This window comes from Corythoichthys intestinalis, chromosome 6 (genome assembly GCF_030265065.1).
Source record: "Corythoichthys intestinalis isolate RoL2023-P3 chromosome 6, ASM3026506v1, whole genome shotgun sequence".
In the NCBI taxonomy this organism is placed as follows: domain Eukaryota; kingdom Metazoa; phylum Chordata; class Actinopteri; order Syngnathiformes; family Syngnathidae; genus Corythoichthys; species Corythoichthys intestinalis.
The window spans coordinates 43,960,042-43,984,901 of NC_080400.1; the positions used below are offsets into that span (position 1 = coordinate 43,960,042).

At 38.5% G+C, this 24,860-nt stretch overlaps 1 protein-coding gene across 1 annotated transcript in view; it reads right to left on the reverse strand.

Annotated features, from left to right (window-relative positions):
• Nucleotides 1–2,357: 2,357 nt before the first annotated feature.
• The window catches only part of LOC130917378 (eukaryotic translation initiation factor 4 gamma 1-like), a 75,768-nt gene continuing 53,265 nt past the window's right edge, over nt 2,358–24,860 (reverse strand). The window contains exons 12-30 of the mRNA XM_057838712.1: nt 24,118–24,251; nt 21,422–21,544; nt 20,931–21,341; nt 20,695–20,841; nt 20,337–20,573; nt 20,134–20,238; nt 19,655–19,930; nt 18,123–18,231; nt 17,938–18,046; nt 16,209–16,450; nt 15,963–16,090; nt 13,101–13,273; nt 9,356–9,481; nt 9,180–9,261; nt 6,910–7,008; nt 6,648–6,782; nt 4,966–5,047; nt 2,844–2,984; nt 2,358–2,702 (exon numbers count right to left, since the gene is read on the reverse strand). Of these exons, the coding sequence (XP_057694695.1) occupies nt 2,524–2,702; nt 2,844–2,984; nt 4,966–5,047; nt 6,648–6,782; nt 6,910–7,008; nt 9,180–9,261; nt 9,356–9,481; nt 13,101–13,273; nt 15,963–16,090; nt 16,209–16,450; nt 17,938–18,046; nt 18,123–18,231; nt 19,655–19,930; nt 20,134–20,238; nt 20,337–20,573; nt 20,695–20,841; nt 20,931–21,341; nt 21,422–21,544; nt 24,118–24,251 (3,038 nt within the window). The 3' untranslated portion in view covers nt 2,358–2,523. The remainder of the gene's footprint in view (nt 2,703–2,843; nt 2,985–4,965; nt 5,048–6,647; nt 6,783–6,909; nt 7,009–9,179; nt 9,262–9,355; nt 9,482–13,100; nt 13,274–15,962; nt 16,091–16,208; nt 16,451–17,937; nt 18,047–18,122; nt 18,232–19,654; nt 19,931–20,133; nt 20,239–20,336; nt 20,574–20,694; nt 20,842–20,930; nt 21,342–21,421; nt 21,545–24,117; nt 24,252–24,860) is intronic.

Below are 24,860 nucleotides of genomic sequence, written 5' to 3' on the forward strand. Positions count from 1 at the left end.
ATACTCCAGTGCGACTTATGTTTTTTTTTTCCTGTTCATTGCGCATTTTTGGGCTGGTGTGACTTATACTCAGGTGCGACTTATAGTTCGAAAAATACGGTATTTTCGCAAGACACTGAAGTGCAACAATGCTCTCTAGTGAGTATGGCATGGTACGACATATACCTATTAATTAAATTTTTAAAACACACAATTGTAGAGTCAGAGGTAGGAAGAAGCGAATTGAAAATACTGTGCGGTTGTCATTTAACAAAAATGTCAACACACGTGTATACAGTTTAATTTGGTACATTGTTCAATCTTGTGGAAAGGCATTTAAATCTATTTTTCTTTTTCTAATTTCAGATGAAGAAAAGTGATTTTTTTTCCCGCTGCCTAGTTTTTTGTTGTCCTGATAAAATTGGATAAAATACTAGGCACACCTGATGAGGTCTAATGTCACACTAATTTGGTAAATGCACTGGTCTTTCTTGACTCCCATCACGGTCACAGTGAAGTCACGACATGCGCTCATTCTTTTGTACTGGTCTTAGTGAGTGAAACACTGTCTCAGCATCTCATCCTCTCCGCCTTTCTTTTCGTCCCTGAGAATGTTTTTTTTTCATGGAGTGGTAACTTTTTTCTCTTAGGGCTGCGTTCAGAAAAATCAAAGGATACAAGGGCCAACTTGAAATCCCTCCACTTTCAATTATTAAACAGAGGATCAAAATCAGGTAAAAAAAGATCCAAATTTTGAATCCACCTGCCTCCTCTAGTGTTACCTCATTGGCTTGCATTGGCGCCGAGAGACGTCCAATCCATTTTGACTGGGAGGGGTGAATGTCAAACATGAGCATTTACAGCAAGTCTTCCCGGTTAAAATGAGATCAGCTTTACAGTGTTACTTGGTACCATAAGCAGTTTGTATTTGTTTTTATTCATTTTTATTGAATTTATTTTATTACCATTGTAATAATTTCTATATATTTATGTATAAAATATAAAAATATACAGTATAAAATCATGATTTTTTTTTTTTTTAAATCGAAAATAGTCACTTGCTTTACAAACGGAAAAAGGCCTTAAGTATCAACTTTTGAAATACTTACCAGTGCAGTGAACATCTCAATTTCAGTGGAATTAGTATTTGTCAATGATGCACTTAAAAAAACATTCATTCATTCATTTATCACATAATAAAATAAAATTTGGGAAGTTTTGCAACAAGCGGTGCTGCTGTGAAACAGTTAGGCCTTTATAGTGTACCATTCAAAGAAATGTGACAAAAATATAATAGCTATACAGTATATTTGAAACAATCTTTATTGGTTCTTCCAGTTTTAAATGCGAAGAGGCATCATTTCTTTAAATATCTTTTTAATAAAGAAAAAAACTATTTACACATTTTGACTTCACTGCAATTACTGTACTTGGATTTGAAAATTACAAGCACTTTCGGTCAAATGTGGAAATAAATAGAACATAAAACTTCCACTTTGTTTTAGAAGGGAAATAAGACTAGTATAAAATACTCCAGAAATCCATTTCTAGTAATGGAAGGAATAAAAGTCTTCGGATTTGTTCTATTAAACATTTTTTAAACATGAAAGTGGAGTTTCAATGATGTAACTTTTTAAGTTTAAACAAATAGAATTAAAATCCAAACAGTATGGTGCAAAGCCATAGCCACGTGTTCTTGCTTTCTTTGGGTTCTATAGTTAAGTACAGAAAAGTAACACAGACTCAGCAAAGGATAAGTGGCGTTGGGACTGATCATCGTCCACAGCGGCAAAATGGTCAGTCTGTTGTAACACCGTCCTTGTGAAGTCTGTGTTTAGTCTTCAGAAGTCCACAATTGTTATGACCCTATTTTAATAGTCCAACTTTCTTTACATTTTCAAAATTTTCTTGTAAAACACACACACACACACACACACACACACACACACACACACACACACACACACACACACACACACACACACACACACACACACACACACACACACACACACACACACACCAACTTTTAATTTTTGAAAAAATATATATATCCAAACGTCTAGTTAGACTTGTGGAATCAAACACCAAAGGTCATCGTTTGCAGTTCCATGATAAAAGGATGAAGTCATCAAAAATATATAGCCTCTTATGTTTTTATACATTTGTTAGCTAATGTTGCTGAGATGAGCGAAAGCCATTTAGGAGTCAAACTTCATAGCGAACAAAAAAACAAAAAAATACTGAAGTAATTAGTATGAGCTCCCACTGCTCAGCATTCTATCTCTATTCTCGCCACGTAGATTCATTACAATTAGTACATTCCATTGCACGAGAAATTACAGGGAAAAAAATTGCATGATCGAACGCTCGATCGATAATACAAACTCTCCTATTTGAAGATTATTTTTTAATTGCATTTTTTTTGTTCTTTTTCTGAAGAACGATTGTGCCAACTCATGTTGGTGTAATCCTCCTCCTAGTGTCCCTTTGTAAGGGTCCCAAAGATAATCCCTCCGATTCAACTGTTGGACTCCAGCGGCCCTAACTGTTGTCAGATTCGTCCGCCTGGCGCAACCACGTGAAGAAGCCGGTGACGGACTTGAGGGCCACGCCCTTGCCCTGCTGCTCGGCGGGGTCCTTGCACGACTCCCATTTGTAGAAGGCATCGTCTCTGATTACATCCTCATCGTATAGAGTGTCAAAGAACATTCGCAGCAGATCTGATGGAAAGACAAGAGACATGACTTTTTAATGGCACATATTTGTGGCAGTTTGAAGAGTCAATCATTTACTCTTTCATGTACAATTATGCAATTAAAAACTTTTGCAAATGCCCCATTTGTTTGTCCTCAGTCACTTACTGGCTGGCTGTTCCATGCGCACCATCAGTGCCTGTAAGGCATAAAGGGCTTGCAACTGCTTCTGCTCATCTTTTAGGAACTTCTGTAGCAACTCAGCCCTCTGATTGATTATCTCATCATTTACCTTGTAGGGATTCTCACCTAAGGGTCATTTGGAAAAAAAAAAAAAAAAAAAAAAAAACAAACAAACAAACAAAAAAAGATAAGTAAGCAATAGGGCTGTCAAACTATTAAAAATTTTAATCGAGTTAATCACAGCTTCAAAATTAATTTATTGCAATTCAAACCATCTCTAAAATATGCCATATTTTTCTTTTAATTATTGTTTGAATGGAAAAATAAGACACAAGACGGACATAAACATTCAACATACTGTACATAAGTACTGAATATATTATAACAATAAATCCACAAGATGGCATTAACATTATTAACATTCTTTCTGTTAAAAAGATCCACGGATAGAAAGACTTGTAGTTCATAAAAGATAAATTTGAGTGGAAGTTATCGTAATTTTGTACTAAAACCCCTTTTAATGTTTTGAATAAAATTTGTAAAATTTTCAATGAAAAAATAAACTAATAGCTCGCCATTGTTGACGTCGCCAAGCGGGATGTCACATGGGCTCCCTGCTGTTCTTCCACAGTGTCTTTAACTACGTAAGGTAATGATTGAATTACACCACAAGGTGTCAATGGCAAGTTTTAAATTAATTAGAGAACTAGCCAAGGCAAAGTATCTTTGCATTGAGCGCTTTTCTTTTTGTGAACATTATTTTTTTGAGCGATAGGAATATTATTTTTGTTGTGCTTTCACTAAATGATACTGTAGCGACTTAACTGTTCAGCCCAAATGCATGATGGGAAGTTGGGCAACCATGACTGTCAGTGGTGGCTGCAAATGGTATATGTTCTGCGCTTTGTTCAACAAAGCATGTTAAGTAAAAGATCGTCTCCTGTCATTCTTTCCCACGTCGCTCGGCACAAAAGTTATGTTTGTTGTGAAAGAGCTGCCAAAGCTTATGCCAATAAAAGGCGCGGTCCAATGAACACCTGTGTCCACTCGCATTTCTCTGCCTTTTCGCTCTCAATGCGCTAAAACGGCGTCATTGTAAACTGTTTGAGGCAATGTATGAGCGGGTCATTCCCTGCATGCGTTAAATGTGTCAAATATTCTAACGTGATTAATTTAAAAAACTAATTACCGCCCGTTAATGCGATAAATTTGACAGTACTAGTAAGCAAGACGTTATTGCTCACATATAACATTTATAGGATGCAGCAATTTAACTTTTTAAAAAAAAAATTTTTATGGTGACTCCGAATAAAAAGTCATGGAAACAACTTAATTGGTTATATGCCCAGTGATCTGTTCTGTAGCGCCTGTTATTAGGGTTTGCAGTTAAACTAAGCTAGCCAATGACAGGTTAAATATATACAGACAAACCTTTGGCACTCATATTCACACCCATGGGGTAGAGTTCCACTTATTTCTTCTTATTTCTTCAGTGGAATCTTAAAAAAATTAAACCGGTATGATGTCATACCCAGGGTCTCAGTCTAATACAGCAGACTGCATGTCTGAAAGCCTGCAGACCAGGGCAAGTATTGGCTCTCGGTTCTATATCTGAAAGTCACGATCCGGATAGATTGCGGATCACATCTCACATTAAGATGGGAATGATGAGAATGCCCTTTATTGTCATTCACAACCAGATGCAGAATTACATTGGAACTTCTCACTAACGGTGCCAAGAATAAACAAACAAACAAAAAATATACTAATTAAAAATGAAGAACATCCAGGTGAAGTGTACATATGAGAATGGCATAAAGAAATATGAATGATTTATAAAGCATGACAGTTGTGTTACACTGTGACGATTGTTTGACAGACTGTTACTGTTTTGTAAAGCAATGATTATTCAATCTACTTGCGCAGTTGCAGAATATTATGTCTGAAAACAGCTTTAATTCTTCTTATAATAATAATAATAATACATTTTATTTATAACGCACTTTACTTTACTTTATTTGAAAACTATTACCTTATCCAGCTTTTATTCTCAAACCTTTATAGAAACGTATAATTTTGAACAGAGAAGGTAACGAAAGCAACTCACAGATAATTGCTGATTGGCATATACAGGTCATCAGTGCCCTGACAAACATGTTGGAGGTGATCTGCTGCTCATCCAGGTTGGCCTAAAAGACAAACATGAGCATGCTAACATGCTAAAAACACAAGTGCCATTTTGACAGCATCAGTTGCGAACAAACCAGCAAATGAAAAACCCAATGTTGAGTAGAGTTGGGCATCGTTTGAAATTGAACGATTCCGGTTCCGATTCCATGTTTCGATTCTGCTTCTGAACGATTCTCGATTCCGATTCTTTTAAGAGGCAGGGTAAAAAAAAAAAGAATAAAAGTTTAAAAATGTATTAGTTCATATAAATGTCTTAACTTCTGGATGTTTTTTAACTTATATGAATTTAAAATTAATTATTGTTATTATTATTTTATTATTTATTATTTTTTAAATTATTATTAATACAATTAATATGAAATTATATTAACTTCTCACAGGGCTATTTTTAACTTGTATATAAATATCAGTCTTTGAACTTGAATGTGATGAAGTTTCTTTCCACAGGAGTGCACTTTCACAAAGATGTCTATTTTTCAAAAGCTCACGGAGAAATCATTTCCGCATATTTTTTTGCCATACATGTACTTTAGCTAGGAGCTACGACGAAGCATGAGTATTAATTCTTCTGTGGATGATAATTTGAAGATCTTTTAATACTGTTAATAGAGAGGCGTCTACTGCTTTAAGATGGTGGCTGTTTGCCAACGCCACCGAGTCTGTCATTTCACATCTAGTTCTATGTAAATGATATCGACCACAGCCCGACGTAATAATGCGACTCCATCCATCCATCCATCCATCCATCCATCCATCCATCCATCCATCCATCCATCCATCCATCCATCCATCCATCCATCCATCCATCCATCCATCCATCCATCCATCCATCCATCCATCCATCGCTTTATCTGGGGTCGGATCGTGGGAGCAGCAGAAGACAAACGTAATTTATTGTTTTACTTACATTTCTGACTGGTTAGAGGACCGTTGCGGCACTCAGCTATGCTACACGGCACCTTTATTTCATGAAGCCAGAGGTATATACTGGTCGTGCAGCCACCTTTGCATGATATACTGGCAGTTGTGTTGCAAATGTTGCACTGAGCTGACTCGTCTTTTTATTTTGTAAAGTTGAGCCAAACTTTTGAGCGCCGCCGCGCCGTGTCCATGGTTGTAATCAAGTTGTAGTCCACAAACACAGGCTTCATGTGGCTTCTTCTTCGTGGTATTCGGCAGCAATTTTTTGCCGCTAGGTAGTGAGGGCATCGAAACATGGAATCAAAATTTTAAAATTCGAACGGTTCCGGAACCATCGGAGTGTTAGAACCGGGCCCCATAGATGCGCGATGCTCGATGCCCAACCTTAATGGTGAGTATATTAGATGTCTATCCAAAGGCAAGTATAACTATTGTACACCATTAATCTAAACCAATTAATCTTGCCAAATGAAGTCATCTTAAAATGTCAAAATGACAAACGTGGGTACTATCCATCTTTGTCTAATATAAAAGAATAAGCTTTTAATATGTACACAATTTAAAAGGGCAACAGACCCAGGCAGCGATACAAGCGCCAATAAGACACCTGTTCAGAACCTGGCATGAAGTCAACAGAAGCCAAATATTAATAAAAGCCCAATAAAAATTAACACAGACCTCAATCCAGTCATTGAGTCTTTTGGAATCAGCCTTGTCTTGAATCAATCTTTCAAGCTGTCTGGTCAGCTCGGCAGAACTCATCTTTTTGGTTTTGCTCTTTTCAGACTCTTCACCCAGTGTGAACATCACATTCTTCAACAAAATAGAACAAAGTTACCATTAGGATTTTCAAACTAAATTTTCATTTGAAATAAATCGTTCAAAGAGGCATAACATGGTAAGTAGAGGAGGCGAGAGGGGTTTAGTGGTCATCTGTTACCTTTTCTGTCACAAACTTGTTGATGTCTTCATCGTCAGGAAGAAAAACTTTCCACTGAAGGCCTGCTTCCCTCCACATTGCACCCACCTTGTTTTGGCTCTGGCAACGCAATGCACACATTCAATTAGTGATCTGCCACTTAAAGTATATGAACTAAAGCCGAGTAAAAAGTACGTGTTTATAGTCCGATTTCGACCCGATGGAGACATTGCGGAGAAACTGACTACTGTGGCAGATGTCTCAACTTCTGAAATGCCATTCACCTTGTGTGGCATATACACTGCTGGCCAAAAGTATAGGCACCCCTGCAATTCTGTCAGCTAATGCTCAATTTCTCCCAGATGATGATTGCAATTCCAAATACTTTGGTAGTAATATCTTCATTGATTTTTCTTGCAATGAAAAAAACACAAAAGAGATTGGAAAAATAAGTTAAATCATTTTACACAAAACTCCAAAAATAGGCCAGACAAAAGTATTGGCCCCCTTTTAAAAATCATGTGATGCTTCTCCAATTTGTGTAATTAACAGCACCTGTTACTTACCTGTGGCACATAACAGGTGGTGGCAATGACTAAATCACACTTGCAGCCAGTTAAAATGGATTAAAGTTGACTCATCATCTTTCCTTGTGTGTACCACATTGAGCATGGAGAAAAGAAAGAAGACCAAAGCACTGTCTGAGGACTTGAGAAGCAAAATTGTGAGGAAGCATGGGCAATCTCAAGGCTACAAGTCCATCTCCAAAGATCTGAATGTTCCTGTGTCTACCGTGCGCAAAGTCATCAATAAATGTAAAGCCCATGGCACCGTGGCAAAACTCCATAGATGTGGACGGAAAAGAAAATTGAACAGAGATTTCAACGAAAGATTGTGCGGATGGGGGATAAAGAACCTCGACTAACATCCAAACAAGTTCAAGCTGTCCTGCAGTCCGAGGGTACAACAGTGTTAACCCGTACTATCCGTCAGCGGCTGAATGAAAAGGGACTCTATGGTAGGATACCCAGGAAGACCCCAATTCTGACCCAGAGACATAAATAAGCCAGGCTGGAGTTTGCCAAAACTTAACTGAGAAAGCTAAAAACATTTTGGAAGAATGTTCTCTGGTCAGATGAAACAAAAGTAGAGGTTTTTAGAAAAAGGCATCAACAAAAAGAAAAGAACACGGTGCCCACAGTCAAACATGGTGGAGGTTCTCTGATGTTTTGGGGTTGCTTTACTGCCTCTGGCACTGGACTGCTTGACCATGTGCATGACATTATGAAGTCTGAAGACTACCAACGAATTTTGCAGCATAATTTAGGGCCCAGTGTGAGAAAGCTGGGTCTCCCTCAGAGGTCATGGGTCTTCCAGCAGAACAAAACACACTTCAAAAAGCACTAGAAAATGGTTTGAGAGAAAACACAGGAGACTTCTAAAGTGGTCAGCAATGAGTCCAGACCTGAATCCCATAGAACACCTGTGAAGAGATCTGAAAATGGTAGTTTGGAGAAGGCACCCTCCAAATCTCAGAGACCTGGAGCAGTTGGCCAAAGAAGAATGGTCTAAAATTCCAACAGAGTATTGTAAGAAACTCACTGATGGATACCGGAAGCGGTTGCTCGCAGTTATTTTGTCTAAAGGTTGTGCTACCAAGTATTAGGGTAAGGGCGCCAATACTTTTGTCCGGCCCATTTTTGGAGTTTTGTGTAAAATTATAATAATTTTTTAAAATTCTCTTTGGTGTTTTTTCATTGGAAGCAAAATGAATTAAGATATTACTACCAAAGCATTTGCAATTGCAATCATTTTCTGGGAGAAATTGAGCATTATCTGACAGAATTGCAGGGATGCCAGTACTTTTGGCCAGCAGTGCATGTTTTGCTCTGTATTTAGCACTATAAGTAATGCCCCTTAGACACAAGCAACAGTATCTACCAAACAACTATTTGCTCAAAGGTGAACAAAACAACAGCCACAAGTACATAGTAATTCATTAATAACAGACAACAACAGTGTATTACACAAAGAATCCTCCAGGGCATTAGGATTCTCTGAAATGTATGTTCAGGTCCCAATAAAAATAACACTAAAATAACACTTTGAACTTGAATGACACTAAATTTTATAGAAAAGACTATTAAACTTTTGAAAAGCTTTACCTAACTTTCACTGTGTTTGACATAATTGATTGCGAAATTATAACTTTCACTGTGTTTGACATAATTGATTGTGAAATTATTATCCCACTCTTCATTTAATGTGTGCAGTCAAACGGATGAGCTCACCATCTCTTTGCAGAATAAATTGAGGATACGGACAAGCAGGTCTCCAGCTTTGCCTTGGGGGATCAAAGGCTTTGAAATCTCCCTGGAAAAATCCAATAGTTAATGGCCACATGATTTGAGAATATTTCCCATTTTATATTTGTAAATTCAAAAAGTTAATGGGGTTTGGGACTAACCTAAACAGATGTCCTATGGGAATGCCTTCTTCATGGAGTATAGGAGTGATCAGTTCTGCCAGATAGAGCCAGATGTGTGGGATGTCTATTGCCATTTCCTCAGCTATCTCCAAGATTTCATGAAGCCTATACAAAACAAAGCAATGCTCTTACTTGGTTATGGTGTTCGGATCTATAGTACCCATTTATCCCATGACTGACAACAGAGGACAGGACCCGTACACTATAAAAAACAGTTGAAGGTGGTAGGGGTAGGCATCACATTTCATAAAACTGTTAGTATAATCTGACTGTAAAACGTGAATAGGGGGGAAAAAGCAGCCCTCTCTAGCCCCATTGTACCTCTAATTCAGAACTTTTAAAATCACAGCACCTGTGAAAAACATTTTATCTTATTGTGCATTTGACTAAAAAAAAAAAAAAAAAAAAATCCAAACTAATATACACAGTCAGAAGTGGATAGAGTAGTGAAAACTTTTACTCAAGAGTAACATTACTTCAAAATAATGTTACTCAAGTAAAAGTAACAGTAGTCATCCAAAAAAACATACTCAAGTACAACTAAAAAAGTGTTTGGTAGAAGGAGTACTCAAGTAATAAGTAACATTGTGAGTAAGTGCTTACGATGTTTGATTTTTTTATTTTCCAAACGCATTTTTTTTCTCAACACAAAGATTTCTATATGAACTTTTATTATTATTCTATACCAGACATGTCCAAAGTCCGGCCCGGGGGCCAAATGCAGCCCATGGTCAAATATCATCCGGCCCCCGGCCTCTGTCATAAAATCAATGACATCCGGCCCGCACACACTTAATAAATTGGTCAGCAGTACAGCTACCAGCATATGAAGTGGCTTACACACTAAATGCTGCTCCTCATTTACACAGTAAAAGGCAGCAGCACTCTAAGCAACATTACCCCGTGTGACCCTTTACTTCCAATTTTCTAAAATAGCGACAATCAAAAAAAGTTGACTGCAACGGCCGACGCTTCAAGGATAGGTGGAAATTGGACTATTTCTTCACTAAAATACGCAACAACGGTGTCTGCCTCATTTGCAAAGAGACAGTCGCTGTTTATAAAGAGTTCAAAATGTGAGGCGATATTACCAAACGAGACACGCTGACATGTACGACCACATTACAGTGAAGATACGCAGCAAGAAATTGAAGCAACTTGAAGCTAGTTCAATTTCACAGCAGCAGTATTTTGCAAGAACCCGAGAGTCGAAAGAAAAAAAATAAAGCAAATGTGAGACACAGACTGGCTTGCTAAAATTTGCTTAAATATATTGTTCTACGTAAAGGACGTCAGCCAAGGTCGGCCCCCCACATTTTTACCACACCAAATCTGGCCCCTTTGCAAAAAGTTTGGACACCCCTGTTCTATACTATAACCTATAACCACATTAAGCCAAATAAATAAATAAAAAATAAATAAATTAAAAAAAAAAAAAAAAAAAAAAAAAAACATTGAATTCTGGCGAGAGGAAAAAATCTCCAGAAATGAAGCATCATTTGTCCAAAGAGCATGAGCGCCCTTTAGTGGAGAAAAGATTTCCTATTATGTCATTAGAAAGGATATCTCCGGTTTAGCTTGGTCAATCGGTCCCAAATTAAATTTGGCAGAGAGGTTAAAATCCTCGCTTTCCAGTCACCTTGATGGTAGAGCTCTATGTCAAATACTCATTTTTTTTAACGGTACTTTAAAGATACCACATGATTGAACAGGCTGGTGTGATTGTAGAACGGCAAGCTTGAGTCTGATTGGAATAATGGAGTCATGTGATTATTGTTGCGACGTCTCTTGGGAAAACTGGTAGAGCCATTGTTGGCATCTCTGGCGAAAAAAAACAAAAAGTAAAATCTAATATGTAGAATAAAGAGGGAAAATGTAACGACTAGTGTAGCCCAAAGTAGCGTTTCTTTTTCACAAATCTACCCAAGTAAAAGTATGGCTTAGTAAAACTACTCTTAGAAGTAAGTAGAAGTTTCCAAAAAGTCACTGATGTAAATGTAACGGAGTAAATGTAACTCGTTACTACCCATCTCTGTACACAGTGGCTGCGTTTCAATCGCGGTTTGAATGACCCCTCGCTCACTTGCCCTAGCCACCGCCCCCCGGGGGAATCCCCACCGCCATCTTAAGGGCCGTTCCAATTCCCAAAACAGCAAGTGAACTTGGTGAGATGGACCCTCAGAGGGCTCAGTGATCGAATGAAAAACGATGGTCACTCCGGAGCTCCCTGTATCCCACAGTGCATTGCAGTAGTACACGGAAAATATGTCCATGCGGTGGTGATAATGAAGCTCAAATACCGTTGGCCGCTGTCTATTTACCACCAAAGAAAAAGAAAATGAATGGAGGAGCCAGCACGGTGTTTGAATGTGATACCAAACTGCCTTTGGAATTGTAAAATTTATCATTGTTGTTAACAAATAAATTTTTTTTTTTTAAATTAGACTGTATGTGGCAGTTATGGCAGGACGTATGGAATCACAGGAGTGCCCAAAAAAAAAAAAAAAAAACATTAAAGAGAAATAAATGAATAAATAAAGACTAAAGTTACTTTTTTATTGACTTTCACTTTTGTCGGTAAGAAAAGGAAAAAACAATGACAATTTTTGTCATTGATGTTTCTATTTCGCTTGCCTTTTCTGTTTTGCTTTTAACGAAAGGAATAGTCTGTCAATCAAATGGCGTTGGGAGGGACTGAACTTAAACTTCAAATAGGTTAAATGTATTTGTACAACAAATAAGTTTACAGATTGTAAGGTATAGATACATAAATAAATAAATAAATAAATAATGAAATGCCCAAATAAAATTTGATCCAAAACTTATAATTCTGATCATTTCCAAGTACCAACGGAATACTTCTCCAGCTTATTGACATGAGTCGCAGTAAATTTTGTGCGGTGTGGAATAATGGTGCCACCAGGGGGTGGCGAGACCTGGCCACGGCTCCCCCCAATGAATTTGTTGGCTACCCCACTAGTCACCCCACTCGCCAGTATAATGTCAGATTGTAGTAGCTGCGGAACTCAAAATTTTGACTGGACTATTATGGACTATGTACATTAAGACAATATAATAGTATACAATAAACAATATAACACCATCAACAAAAGTAAATCAGAAGGTGTGTCTTGAAGTCTTTCTGACAATTTTCTACTGGCCTGTTTAATACTTCAACATAGTAAAACCCTGAAATTATGGCTTTTATTTTTTGGTGTGCCAACCCAAGGTTTTAAGTGGCCCCATTTGGCCACCCCTATGAAGAATTTCTGGAGGCGCTACTGATTTGAAATAGGCAGTATAGCGCTACTCCAACACCTTGTGGTTGTTCAATGATTTTCTTACCTGTGAGTGAACGAGGGCAGGTGTGTTCCATTTACGTCTTTCGCTCCCCCTCCGCCCACTTTCCCTCCACCCTCCAAGTGGCCTCAGTGTGACGTCATAGCAAGTGCTCAGGGCAACTCAAACCGTGATTGGAATGCAGCCAGTGTTATACAAATCAGCCTTGTAGCCATTTGTTTACAGTGCTAACGCTAATTTGTTAAGCGCTCATATTTTCTCCACGCTGGGAACACACACTTTATTATTACTATGCTCTGTTATAATTGTATGCCACTGGACATTCACAGGATTTTTTTGAAAAGCAGATACAGATAATGAGTAGGCACTCCACTACATGTTAGTTTAACATGCATGAGGAGGACTTTTGAACTTTCATACTGACCCTTTAAAGTACTGTTCTGTAGGGAGGATGCCTGTCTTAATGAGCTGGTGATGCAGCCGGCCGAGGTTCTCTCTGGTAGCAGTGTTCCGCTCCAGTGTAAACTCCACTCCGAATTGTACAAACACAGACAATAGCTGAGGGCAGTGTAACTCCTGTACACATTCCAGGGAATCCTTTGGGGACAGAAAAAATATTGGTACAGATGCAGATAATATTGGTTGACACAAGACAATGACACATTTATGTTCACATATTTATACGACCAAATTGTTCCATTATTTTCTGAAATATTGCTTTTTGATGTTGAACTTTAAACATCACATAAAAAGAACAACATGCCACCTAGGTAGTCCGCTCTATTGTTTAAATGTGATCCAGTCCTTTCACTCGTTAATGTGATTTACTAGTTTAAGTTACCCTAGTTCAGTTCTCACATGTGCAGCCCATGCACTAATTGCAGCCCGCAGGACAGTATTTCGGAGCCTCTTCACTGATATCTAAATTAAGTGTTTGTGCAGTCCACGTACCATTTCCCTGGACTTTTACTTATTTTTTTTCCCCAATAATTTACAGTACAAGCTAGCAAGCTCAGGCGTGTGACGGTTTTCAGAGGTGTTTGTCAAGAAGTTAGCTCAAACAAATTAGCAACAAGGACACCGAATTACCACATTTTTCAGACTATAAAATGCTACTTTTTTCCCTCTCAGTTTGGACCCTGAGGCTTTTATAACAAAACAGCATGTATTAATATTTTGAGGGACAAAGTAGCTTCATATTTTATCGTTAAAAAAAAAAAGTTTTCATTTCACTCTGCAGCCCAGCGTATCATGATGATGTTGTCACTTAGGGTTCAAAGGTTTTAAAAACTAGAGTGAGTGTTCTATTATGACAAAACTCAATTCCCATGAGTGTCCGCATGTGTTCAGTGTGTATTCTTGTCCAACAAATGCACCCTTAGCCAGTGATAGCTTCACAGACTCCAATTGTGAGAAAACTAGTTAATTTCTGTCACATACAGGCTTGTTAAGTGAAGACCCTTGCTGCCACTATAGAAGAACTATTCACGTCACACCATTGTTGATTAGAAATGTTTTAAAAGCATATCCAAATTTTGCAATGACATGGAGCTCAGCTTATCAGAAACTTCGTCAAACGACATCACAAAGTCTGTGGATTTTAAGGATGACTAGGACTCCCTCTGATGCTCTATGCCACTAAAAGAGAATGACTTTAAATGGGTGGATAGCTGTTGTTTGCCAAGACAAGAGGTCATGAGACTATGTTAGTGCCGATTAGCCATTTTCAACCAGCACTCAAAGAACTTTATTGCCCGGGAAGGCTCCCTCTAAAGCTTGATCCAATTACAGAATAACAGTTTAAGGATAGTCCTAGGAGTTTTGACTTGGTTATGATTTCTACAACAAAGCAGCTATACTATGGTTAGTGCTAATAGCCATTAGAGCTGAGTATATCAGATGCTATGGCAGGGATTTTTAAGAGGACTTCATCCCCTTCAAGCTTAGAAGCCAAGGTAAAGTGGATTTTATGCTTTTATCTAAATGTAGTGACTCGTTATTTAACGTCGTTTCTCAAAGGACTGCCTCACAGAACAAGACTGAGATTTGGTCGTGTGGTGTCTGGCTCCCCCATGTGACAGGCTGCTGCATATGAATGAAGAAGACACCATATGGTAGGGGTCCTGAAATACAAATCTTGAAGGTCCACAATTATTTTTTTCATACAAGCATGGGTCCCTTTATTAATGTCAGTCAAGTACAAGCCAAGTTTAGACCAACCGGGTACTCAGACTTCCATTCTCCGTGTAAAAAAAAAAAAGAGCTGTGCTATTTAACATGATTGTGTTTCACATTTTCACTTTTTATCAGAGCAACTGTCTTGAAGCATATTAAGCACAAAGGTTTGGTACTTGAAGTTGGTTAAATGGACGCATATTTGTCAGTCCACTCCTCATTGAAACAGCAATTTTCGTTGTCCTCTTTTCTTCTCTTGCTCAACTTTGAGCATGCCATTTTGTTAAGATTCGGTCTTCTACTGGTGGCATGTGAACAAACAGATTGCAAAGTGCCGGGTGCGACTCGTGTTTCACACTGCTGCGGTCCGTCCACTCTAGCTAGCTAGCAACATGTAGGCTCTCTAGACCAAATAGCGCATCAATGCACGCTCTCTCAGCCAATCAGCACATCCGTGCAGGCTCTCTCAGCCAATCAGCGCATCGTTGTCTTCGAGATGACAACAGAAGTGGGAACATGGAAATATTTGACTAAAAATGAAACAGAATTTAGCGATAGAATAGTAGCGCATAGCGACTGATCGGTGATTCATACAAATAATATGTTAAAAAAAGTTGTTGATTTAAAAAAAAATTTTTTTTTTTAAAGTGCCGTTTGCTCTGGGTCTGCAGAGAGGTGTACCGTGGTCCGGTCGTGGACCGCGGTCCGCTAATTGAAGACCCCGGCCATACGGCATAGTTATGCGTTGATCAACACATTGTTGATCTAGCAAATATTTCTGTGTCACATCTCTCTCTGTAAATCCCATGTTAAAATATGGGCATCCACAGCTTATAGTCAGGTGCAGTGCATTTTGGGCAGTGCATCTTATAGTCCGGTGGGCTCTAGAGTTGGAAATTATGATAAATATGTATTTGTGGCGTATTGAATTAAATATAGGATGAAAATAAACATATCATTGTATTTTTTTTTATTTTTATTTTTTATTTATGCTACAATTTCCTAACTTCATTGGAATAGGGGTTTTACAAACATCTGTTTTAGTATTTAAACTCGCATTCCCAAAAACAAAAAAAATAATAAACAATAATAATATATCTTACTGTTTTACCTTGATATCAAGGATATTGAGATATTCTTCGATGATGGCTTTGGATTTCTTGGTTAGTGCTTCCACAGTCAAGGCAGGCTTGTTAGAAGTTTGGAGAGGTGGAGGAGTTACAGGTGTTTCCTTCATCACTGTTTATGTAATATAAAACAAGACAAATTTGTAACAACACTTCACAAATCTGTGCTTGCGACAATCGTGTTATTAGTCAAACAAAACGATGTAGAAAGATAAAATCTGCTGAGATACCATTCTCTCGACTCCGAGCTCTTTCTTTGCTCCCTCGATCTCTGTCATCTGTCATGTTTGCCACTCTGCGGAGTGGATCTGCTGATCCATGTTGCTCTCTCTCCCGACTTTGCCCCTCATTTTCCCGACTAAAGCTGCGAGTAGCAGCAACTTGTTGCCGGTTTCGGTCACGGTCATCACGTCGATCAAATCCACGATCGCCACGGTCAAAGCGTTCTCCTCGCTCTCGACTTGAGCTATTTCTACATTGGGACAGATAAAAAATAGTCATGGAAAAATAATTCTCAAATCTGTCTGCCAGTGCATCATAATCTTTAAGCCAGTTAGACAATCATAGTCAGCCAGCCACTGTCATTTAAAACCCGCTATTTAAGGTTTTGTAAATCTTGCAGTGAGGGTCTGATTGATAAGATGAGTCTCATCCAAGAAAGATGCTAAAATACGATACCATTGAATCCCACTGACCACAAATTTAGACACCTCACCTTTACCTATTGTGACATGCTGTACCAAGCTTCTGCTCAGACCATGAGCTCTGCATGTTTACTTGACCTTACTAGTATATTGTAACAATTTCCACACTTCACTTTCATAACATTTAACATGTTCTGTACCGCTTGTGCAGTGGTTTAAAAAAAAAAAAAAAAAAAAAAAAAGAAGTCTTATTTTCAAACTCCTAAATTCTTGTTTACTTCACAGTTCCTTGTTCCTTTTTCTTTCCAGAATTTTGCTTCATGAAATAAAAATCACAAGGTTTAAGGACATTTTCAAATTAGTTTTCAGGAGTAGAGAATTTCAAAATAATATCAGTCTTAAAACATTTTAATGATGAACATGAATGAATATTTTTTTCCTCCCAAAAAAAAATCACTAAACAGGTGTTATCTTATTGAATTCACTCACAAAAGAAAGATCCTTAATGAGTCCATCTTGGGTCAAAACAGTAACTACATGGAATTCAGTAATTTCACTCCTTCCCACTTAACGTAGCTGAGAGGCATGACAATCATAAACATTATGTCGGGGTCGCAAAAGTATGAAAATACCCAACAATTGAACTTATATTCCCAAATTAATGAGCACAAATGTCCGCAACCAAATGCGAGTGGGTTAATGTGGCTAAATGATCTCAACGTGCTCGGGGACAAGACCGATTATAATTTTGGCTGCCGTTCCCCCAAATTTATGAAATCCGCCGATCGATCAGTTGTTTAAAACCCATCCCATATTCACTCTGGATTGTTTTTGTAGATTCATATTGAGTTCCAGTATGTGGTTTAAAAAGCTAAAAACATTTGTGACCTGTTAAAAGGAGGTTTCAGACCCACCAGTTGTGGCAATATATTATATAGCTGTGTAAAAAATAGGGTTTAATAACTTGATTTCTGGAAAATTGACATACAATATTACAAAAACAATAAAATGCACAACTTATTTTTAGCAAATGTGAATCCCCCCCCCCCCCCCCCCCCCAAAAAAAAAAGAAAAGGAAGACGGGAAGCTATAATAGATATATAAGATATATAAGATATAATAAAATACCTTTGCAGCCATATCTGTGACTAATGAGATGAGAGGATAAGAGCACAACGAAAGAAATACCTCTAAAGTTTCCAAGAAGTTCATGCCATTTCAGTATTTTGGTATTTTAAAAATTCCCATGGTTGGCAGGACTGCAAGAACAACCACATTACAAATTTGGTTTAAACACCATTACAATAATTTTTACCTCTGAGGAACCCGCCTGTCTGACTCTACTGATGTGCCTGACGAGTTCTGTTGCAGAGCTGAAAATCTGTTAAGAGTGTTGGTAGCTGGACGGACATTGGATTCTGGGGCTGGGAGGGGAAAATACAATAATAGTTGGTGTTGCACATAATCAAAGCATGGGGGGTTTTCAACAAGGACACATACCAGAATCTGTAATCTTGTTGGTGCTACCACCGCTGCTGCCTTTACCCCAACTCAAAGCGCCTTTACCTCCTGGAGCAAGACACTGAGTCTGGATATCAAAAGCAGGTGCCTGAAGAGAACAGTGTGATTAAAGCTAAACCTCCATCTGAGACTGAGAGAGATTAATCAAAACTGCTTGAGCATATGGCTTAATCTGGAAATGACTATGATTAAAGAGTATAACTGGATTGTACTTAGGTGTTTCATGAACTTAATACTTTCCACTGTCCCTCTTGTGCTTCTATTATTTAACTCCTTTTAATAAGTGACCCTTTAAAGCACAGGTGTCAAACCGATTCCAGAAAGGGCCAAGTGGGTGCCGGTTTGCTTTCCAACCAATGAAGAGGACACCTTTTCACCAATCATGTGTCATCAGTTAAACTTTGTCATGTGCTGCTTGTTTCAGCAGGAAATTCATTGGTTAAACTCTCTTCACGGAATCGGTTGGAACAAAATCCAGCACCCACTTGGCCCTTTGTGGAATCGGTTTGACACCTGTGCTTTAAAGCATATGCAAACATCAGTAAAAGAGGCTGCAAAAGCATCTGGGGGAGGGGAACAGGAAGGTTTTGAGTTCTGCTGCGTAGAAGAGTAAACTAGTTGCTGGCTAGCCTGCATCTGACTACAGAATACTGAATACTTTAAAATCAATACGAACTACTGTTTTACATTTAATTCTGTCCGGAATGTTTCATTCCATGACTATGCTTGGTGCAAAATGGAGGCAAATATATGCATATACAGTGCTACCTCGACATACGAACCTAACAACATACGATTTTTTTCGACATACAACATAAACTTTGACTCGTCATATGTCTCTATATATTACAAAATGCCCGTGATACGACGATTTGCGACAGTTCAATTCTTTGTTTTCCCAAAAGACGGCAGCACGTCGGATTTTCTTGTGAGAGAAATCATCATGGGTCTCAAGAAGGTTTGTGCAGGTGGTAATAGTGGAGAAAAAGGGAAGAAGGTGACGCTTACCATAAAAATGAAGAAACAAATCATAGAAAAATATGAGTGTGCTGTGTGTCTGAGTGAACTGGCTAGACAAGATGGTCAAAGCATCCAATCCTCTCTACACGTCATAGCGCTCATTCGGAGGAGAGGGAACACCTTTTGTTGATATGGATTAAGAATAAAGAGCTATGAATAAATTGCTGGTGATTAGGTCATTGAAGCAATAATACAGTATGTCAGAAAGCCAGCCTCTATAAGTAGAGGTGTCAATAAAAATGCTTTTTTGAAATCTCCTATTTATTTAAAATTCATTTGTTTTGCTCTGTGTAATGGCTATTTGTAATTGTGCCTGCAGTATTTATTAAGTGTTTATCGAAGGTTTTTGGGCTGTGGAATGAATTAATCGAACTATAATATATTCTTATGGGGAAATCAGTCTCGACATACGAACATTTCAACATACAAACCTTGAACGAATTAAATTCGTATGTCGAGGTACCACTGTAAGTAACAGACACAAAAACTACCTTTGGGAATTTGAATTTCGCATCATAAGTTCGATTCTTGGAAATTGGAACTGTGTTCCAGCCGTCATCTTGTGGTGGAACACCACGACCAGGAGCATGAGGCCCCCCGCGAGTCCCCGATCCCGCCCTGCTTCCTGAAGCACCGAAAGATTCTTTCTTGGAGACAAGGGCCTGCTGCACTTTCATCTGCTCTCTGTGCTCCTCTAGCTCAGCTTCCTTGTGGATCTGGTCAATTGTCTTTGGGCCTTGGTTGCCACGTCTTGGGACCCAATTATTCTGATATGGGACAAGAGAGAATTCATGGACTACAAATGCTCATTGCTCATTCATCAAAATAGAGAAATGTATAGTAAAAAAACTTATTTAAAAAATAATGGTAGTTTGATGAGACATTGAACCGAAGTTTGACGCCAAGGCAAATATGCACGCTGTGATCAAGTAAAAGCAAGTTGCTTAAGGCGAAGTGTTTATAGGTTTACCTGTCGGAGGTCCACCACATCTTGCAACATAAAGCGAATCCTGGAACTGGTCTTCCTTTCCTTGATTACTTTCTCCATCTGATTAAAGTACTTGTCCATACGAGGCTAAAGACCATTACAATACATTGGTTAGTGTTTGAATTTTATTTTATACATTGCCTTCTTGGAAAGTTGGTACATGGAACTATAAGTGTATGCTGCACCTTGGCCTTTTCAAAATCTAGATCCTTTCCAATGGTAGATAACAGTCTGCACAGACACTCCAGGGACTCCTCATCATGGTTTTTTAGTAGTTTCACAATGCACTCATGCATGATGACTTCTGTGAGCATCTTAAGCTTGAATAGTTCACCGATGAATTTAATATTACCAAGTGATCGCCTCCTAGCCTTGTTTCTAGAATCTTCAAGTTCCTCTATTAATCTCTGCTTCTCCTCAAGCTGTTGAGGGAGAAATGTAATATCAGTTGACAGATATGTGTTAGTAAAAAAGGAATGCGTGTTTACAGTGTAAAATATAAACAATTAAAAAAAAAAAAAAAACAACAACTTGGTGTTATACCCCTTCAGCAGCCTCCAGCTCTCTTTGCTTCTTCTCAAAGATTTCATTGTCATCATTATCCTTCTCAAACTCATTCTGGCATCGATTCAGTAGAAGCTTCCGGAAGTTCACTGTATCTCCTGGCTTATCTGAGGCTTGGACTTTTAGCTACAAAGTTGAAAGATTTTATTGCCATTGCCATGTATCTAAAATCATTTAGCCTTAAATTTAAGCATCTGTAAATTATTGATACATACCCCCATAAAGCAGCGGCACATATTGGCATAGGCCACTGAAAAGTCTGGCTCAGAGATGGCTTTTTCAAAGGTGAGAGCAATGACACCTTTTAACCGCTCTTCTGTGTCAATTTGAAGTTCGGACACTTGTTTCATCAGCTGTTGAAACTTTTGAGGAGTAAGTTTGTTAAGGATACTGCGGACTTTTTTAAACAGTTCTTGTGTCTTCAGTTCCTCTGGATTATTTTCCACGGTCTCTTCTCCTTGACAACCACGCAGTGTTTTTTTCTTTGAAGGTTTCCATGCTTTCTCTGCCTTGTTCAGCTTCACATCCTCATTAAGTGACATGCTGGTAATGATTTTTCTTGGTTCTTTCCTTTGCATCTGCTGAGAACGACGAGGGCCACCTAAACCTATGGCCATACCTGGAGGCTAAGAAAAGCACGAGCAAAGACAAGAAACACTAGGTTGCTGGTCTGTGACCTTTATAACATTCATCCTATGTTACTTACTGGTCCTCTTCCTCCTCCCATACCCGGCCTGCCAAGGTTGGTAAACGAAGGTGTGAAATCTGAGACACAATTCATCCCAAGAACCCGACTGGGGTCAAGCTGGCGCAGAGGAGTCTTGTTAGCCTACGCACAAAGGTACAGTTGATCACAATAGGCATAATGAATTAGCATAGTATTACAATCTTGCACAGGCATGCTGTCTACATCTAAGTTTTATTTTATTAATACCCAGAAGAAAATGCACACTCATATGCAATTTAGTCCAGCATTTGATTATGACCCCCCCCCCCCCCCCAAAAAAAAAAAAAAAAAAAACTATATATACAGTGTATCACAAAAGTGAGTACACCCCTCGCATTTCTGCAGATATTTAAGTATATCTTTTCATGGGACAAAACAGACAAAATGACACTTTGACACTATGGAAAGTAGTCTGTGTGCAGCTTATATATATATAGTTAATTTGTTTTCCCTTCCAAATAACTCAAAATATAGCCATTAATATCTAAACCCCTGGCAACAAAAGTGAGTACACCCCTTCGAAACTACGTACATGCCTAAATGTCCAAATTGAGTACTGCTTGTCATTTTCCCTCCAAAATGTCATGTGTTACAGGAGTGCTGTCAGCATTGCTGCAGAAATTGAAGAGGTGGGGGGTCAGCCTGTTAGTGCTCAGACCATACGCCGCACTCTACATCAAATTGATGTGCATGGCTGTCACCCCAGGAGGCAGCCTCTTCTGAAGACGGTACACAAGAAAACCCGCAAACAGTTTGCTGAAGACAAGTCACCAAAGCACATGGATTACTGGAACAATGTCCTATGGTCTGATGAGACGGTCGGGCTGCCTACAGACTACTTTTCATTCTGTCAAAGTGTCATTTTGTCAGTGTTGTCCCATGAAAAGATATAAACATCTACAGAAATGCGAGGGGTGTACTCACTTTTGTGCTACACTGTATTTCATCTTTTATATCCGCTGCACAAACACAATGTATATAGAAAAAAATGTATTTTATCAGGGTTTCTGCACATTTCTGACAAGCAAATATAATGCTTTTTAAGACCATATAAAGACCTCTGAGTATAAAAATAAGACCACTACCACGGAACAAATACATATGGTAAAAAAAAAAACACTCTAGGTTCAAGTCAACTGATTTTTTAAAAATATAAATCTATGCATATTCAGTTCACAAAACACAACTTTAACTGCCTTCTCAATATTTTAATAGTAGGTACTGCTGTCAACAGCGCTGCAGTAAAACATCAACATTAGGGAAATGAGCCGAAGTTTTACTACTTATCAAACTGCCTCAGTGCATCGGATTTCTCCTTAATGTCAGCCTTCAGGCCAGCCAACTCCTCCCTTTTTTCTGTGGTTCGACGTCTAAGTGTGTTGGATTTTGTTATTAGAGTTGCCATTTTTGTCCCACCAGAATTTTTTGCTTTGTCAGCCATTTGGTCCGCTTCACTTTGTAGACCCTCACACACCCCTCCAATACCACTCTCTTTCTTTTCAGTTTTTCAAACTCATTAACCTTCGTCTTTCTATTCTTCGTCTGGTCTGGTCTGGTCTCCTTTGCATCTCGCTTCATATTCCGATGTTGTTTTTAACAAGCAGTTCTATTTTGGCTCCTCAAGCCACTTGTCACTAAACTTGCACTTCCCCTTCTCGGTTCATGTTCAAGTATGCATAGAGAGTAAAAGAAATGTAAAGAAATGCACGTATGCCTGTACCAACCACATAATATGTTCTCAACTTTGGTTCTACTACATGGCTAAAAGGACACAGTGACCCCTGCGGCGTGATTCCTGCAGTATTAGACAAGGCTGATGGATCCTGTCTATTTTTACGGAATCTTGATAATGAGATTGTAATGCCTTGAGTTAAGTTATGTTTGGTTTTTGCCCTTCTTGTCCATGTGATTATCCATTGATTTCACCTGTTGTGGCCTGCTCCTTGTGTATCCACCAATCCGCTGCCTCTTGTATCACCCACCTGTGCTTCATTGTCTCATTACCCCTCGTCTGTGTATTTAAGCTCCCAGTGTCTGTTTACTCCTTGTTGCGTCATTATCAATGTCAGTATCCTGTCGAAGCCCTCGTTATCCTGTTCCTCTGATTTAGTAAGTTTTGATACAGTTTTGGTTAGTACTCCTGAGTTTTATTTTAACCCTGTCTTTTTGATACCCAGACGTTTTGTTTGTACTTTGTGTTTTTGTTATTTATCATTAAAACATTTCCCTGCTTTTGGGTCCATCTTGCTGCCACACCCTGACAGAGGCTGGCTAAATAAATATCGTTGATGCGAAAAAAATCCAGACATATGTTAGTCTACTCGGATGAAGTTTAATACCTTGCATGTGAAATTTAATGCCAAACTTTAAAAAATAGGTATAAATATTGCTTATTAAGACCTTAAAAACCACATATTGTAAATAAGACCTTTTAAGGATCAGCGGTAACCATGTCTATACCAACTCCACCTCCACAATACATTTCATGACAAATTGTGTATTTAAACGACGCAATTCAAAACCCAAATTCAAAGGGTAACTAAGGAAGACAAATTATTCGTAAGATGTGTTTTGTAAGGATGGTGTTTTCATACTTCTCTGTTGAGAACTATTCTGATGTTTTTATGTACAAGGATATTGTACAAGGTGTTTGTTAATATTGTCAGTGGTGATACCTTGTCTAGGACAACATCATTAATGGCAGGAAGGCCCTCAGGCCTATTCATGCTGGCTGAGCTGAATTGGAATCCCAGAAGAAACACACGGTCATACTTTTTCTTCTCCTCTGGGTTGATTGGCTTCCATTGCTCTGAAAATAAAATACTTCATTAACTAAAATATTACTAATATATAACTACTTATTTCATTTCATATACAGTGTATCACAAAAGTGAGTACACCCAGTCGCATTTCTACAGATATTTATATCTTTTCATAAGGACAACACTGACAAAATGACACTTTGACACAATGAAAAGTAGCCCGTGTGAAGCTTATATAATAGAGTTAATTTATTTTCCCCTCAAAATAACTCGAAATGTAGCCATTAATATCTAAAACCCTGGCAACAAAAGTGAGTACACCCCTTAGTAAATACGTACATCCCTAAATGTCCAAATTGAGTACTGCTTGTCATTTTCCCTCCAAAATGTCATGTGACTCGTTACAGGAGTGCTGTCAGCATTGCTGTAGAGATTGAAGAGGTGGGGGGTCAGCCTATTAGTGCTCAGACCATACACCGTACTCTACATCAAATTGGTGTGCATGGCTGTCACCCCAGGAGGAAGCCTCTTCTGAAGACAGTACACAAGAAAGCCCGCAAACAGTTTGCTGAAGACATGTCAACAAAGCACATGGATTACTGGAATCACGTCCTATGGTCTGATGAGACGAAGATTTGTTTTGGTCCGATGGTCTC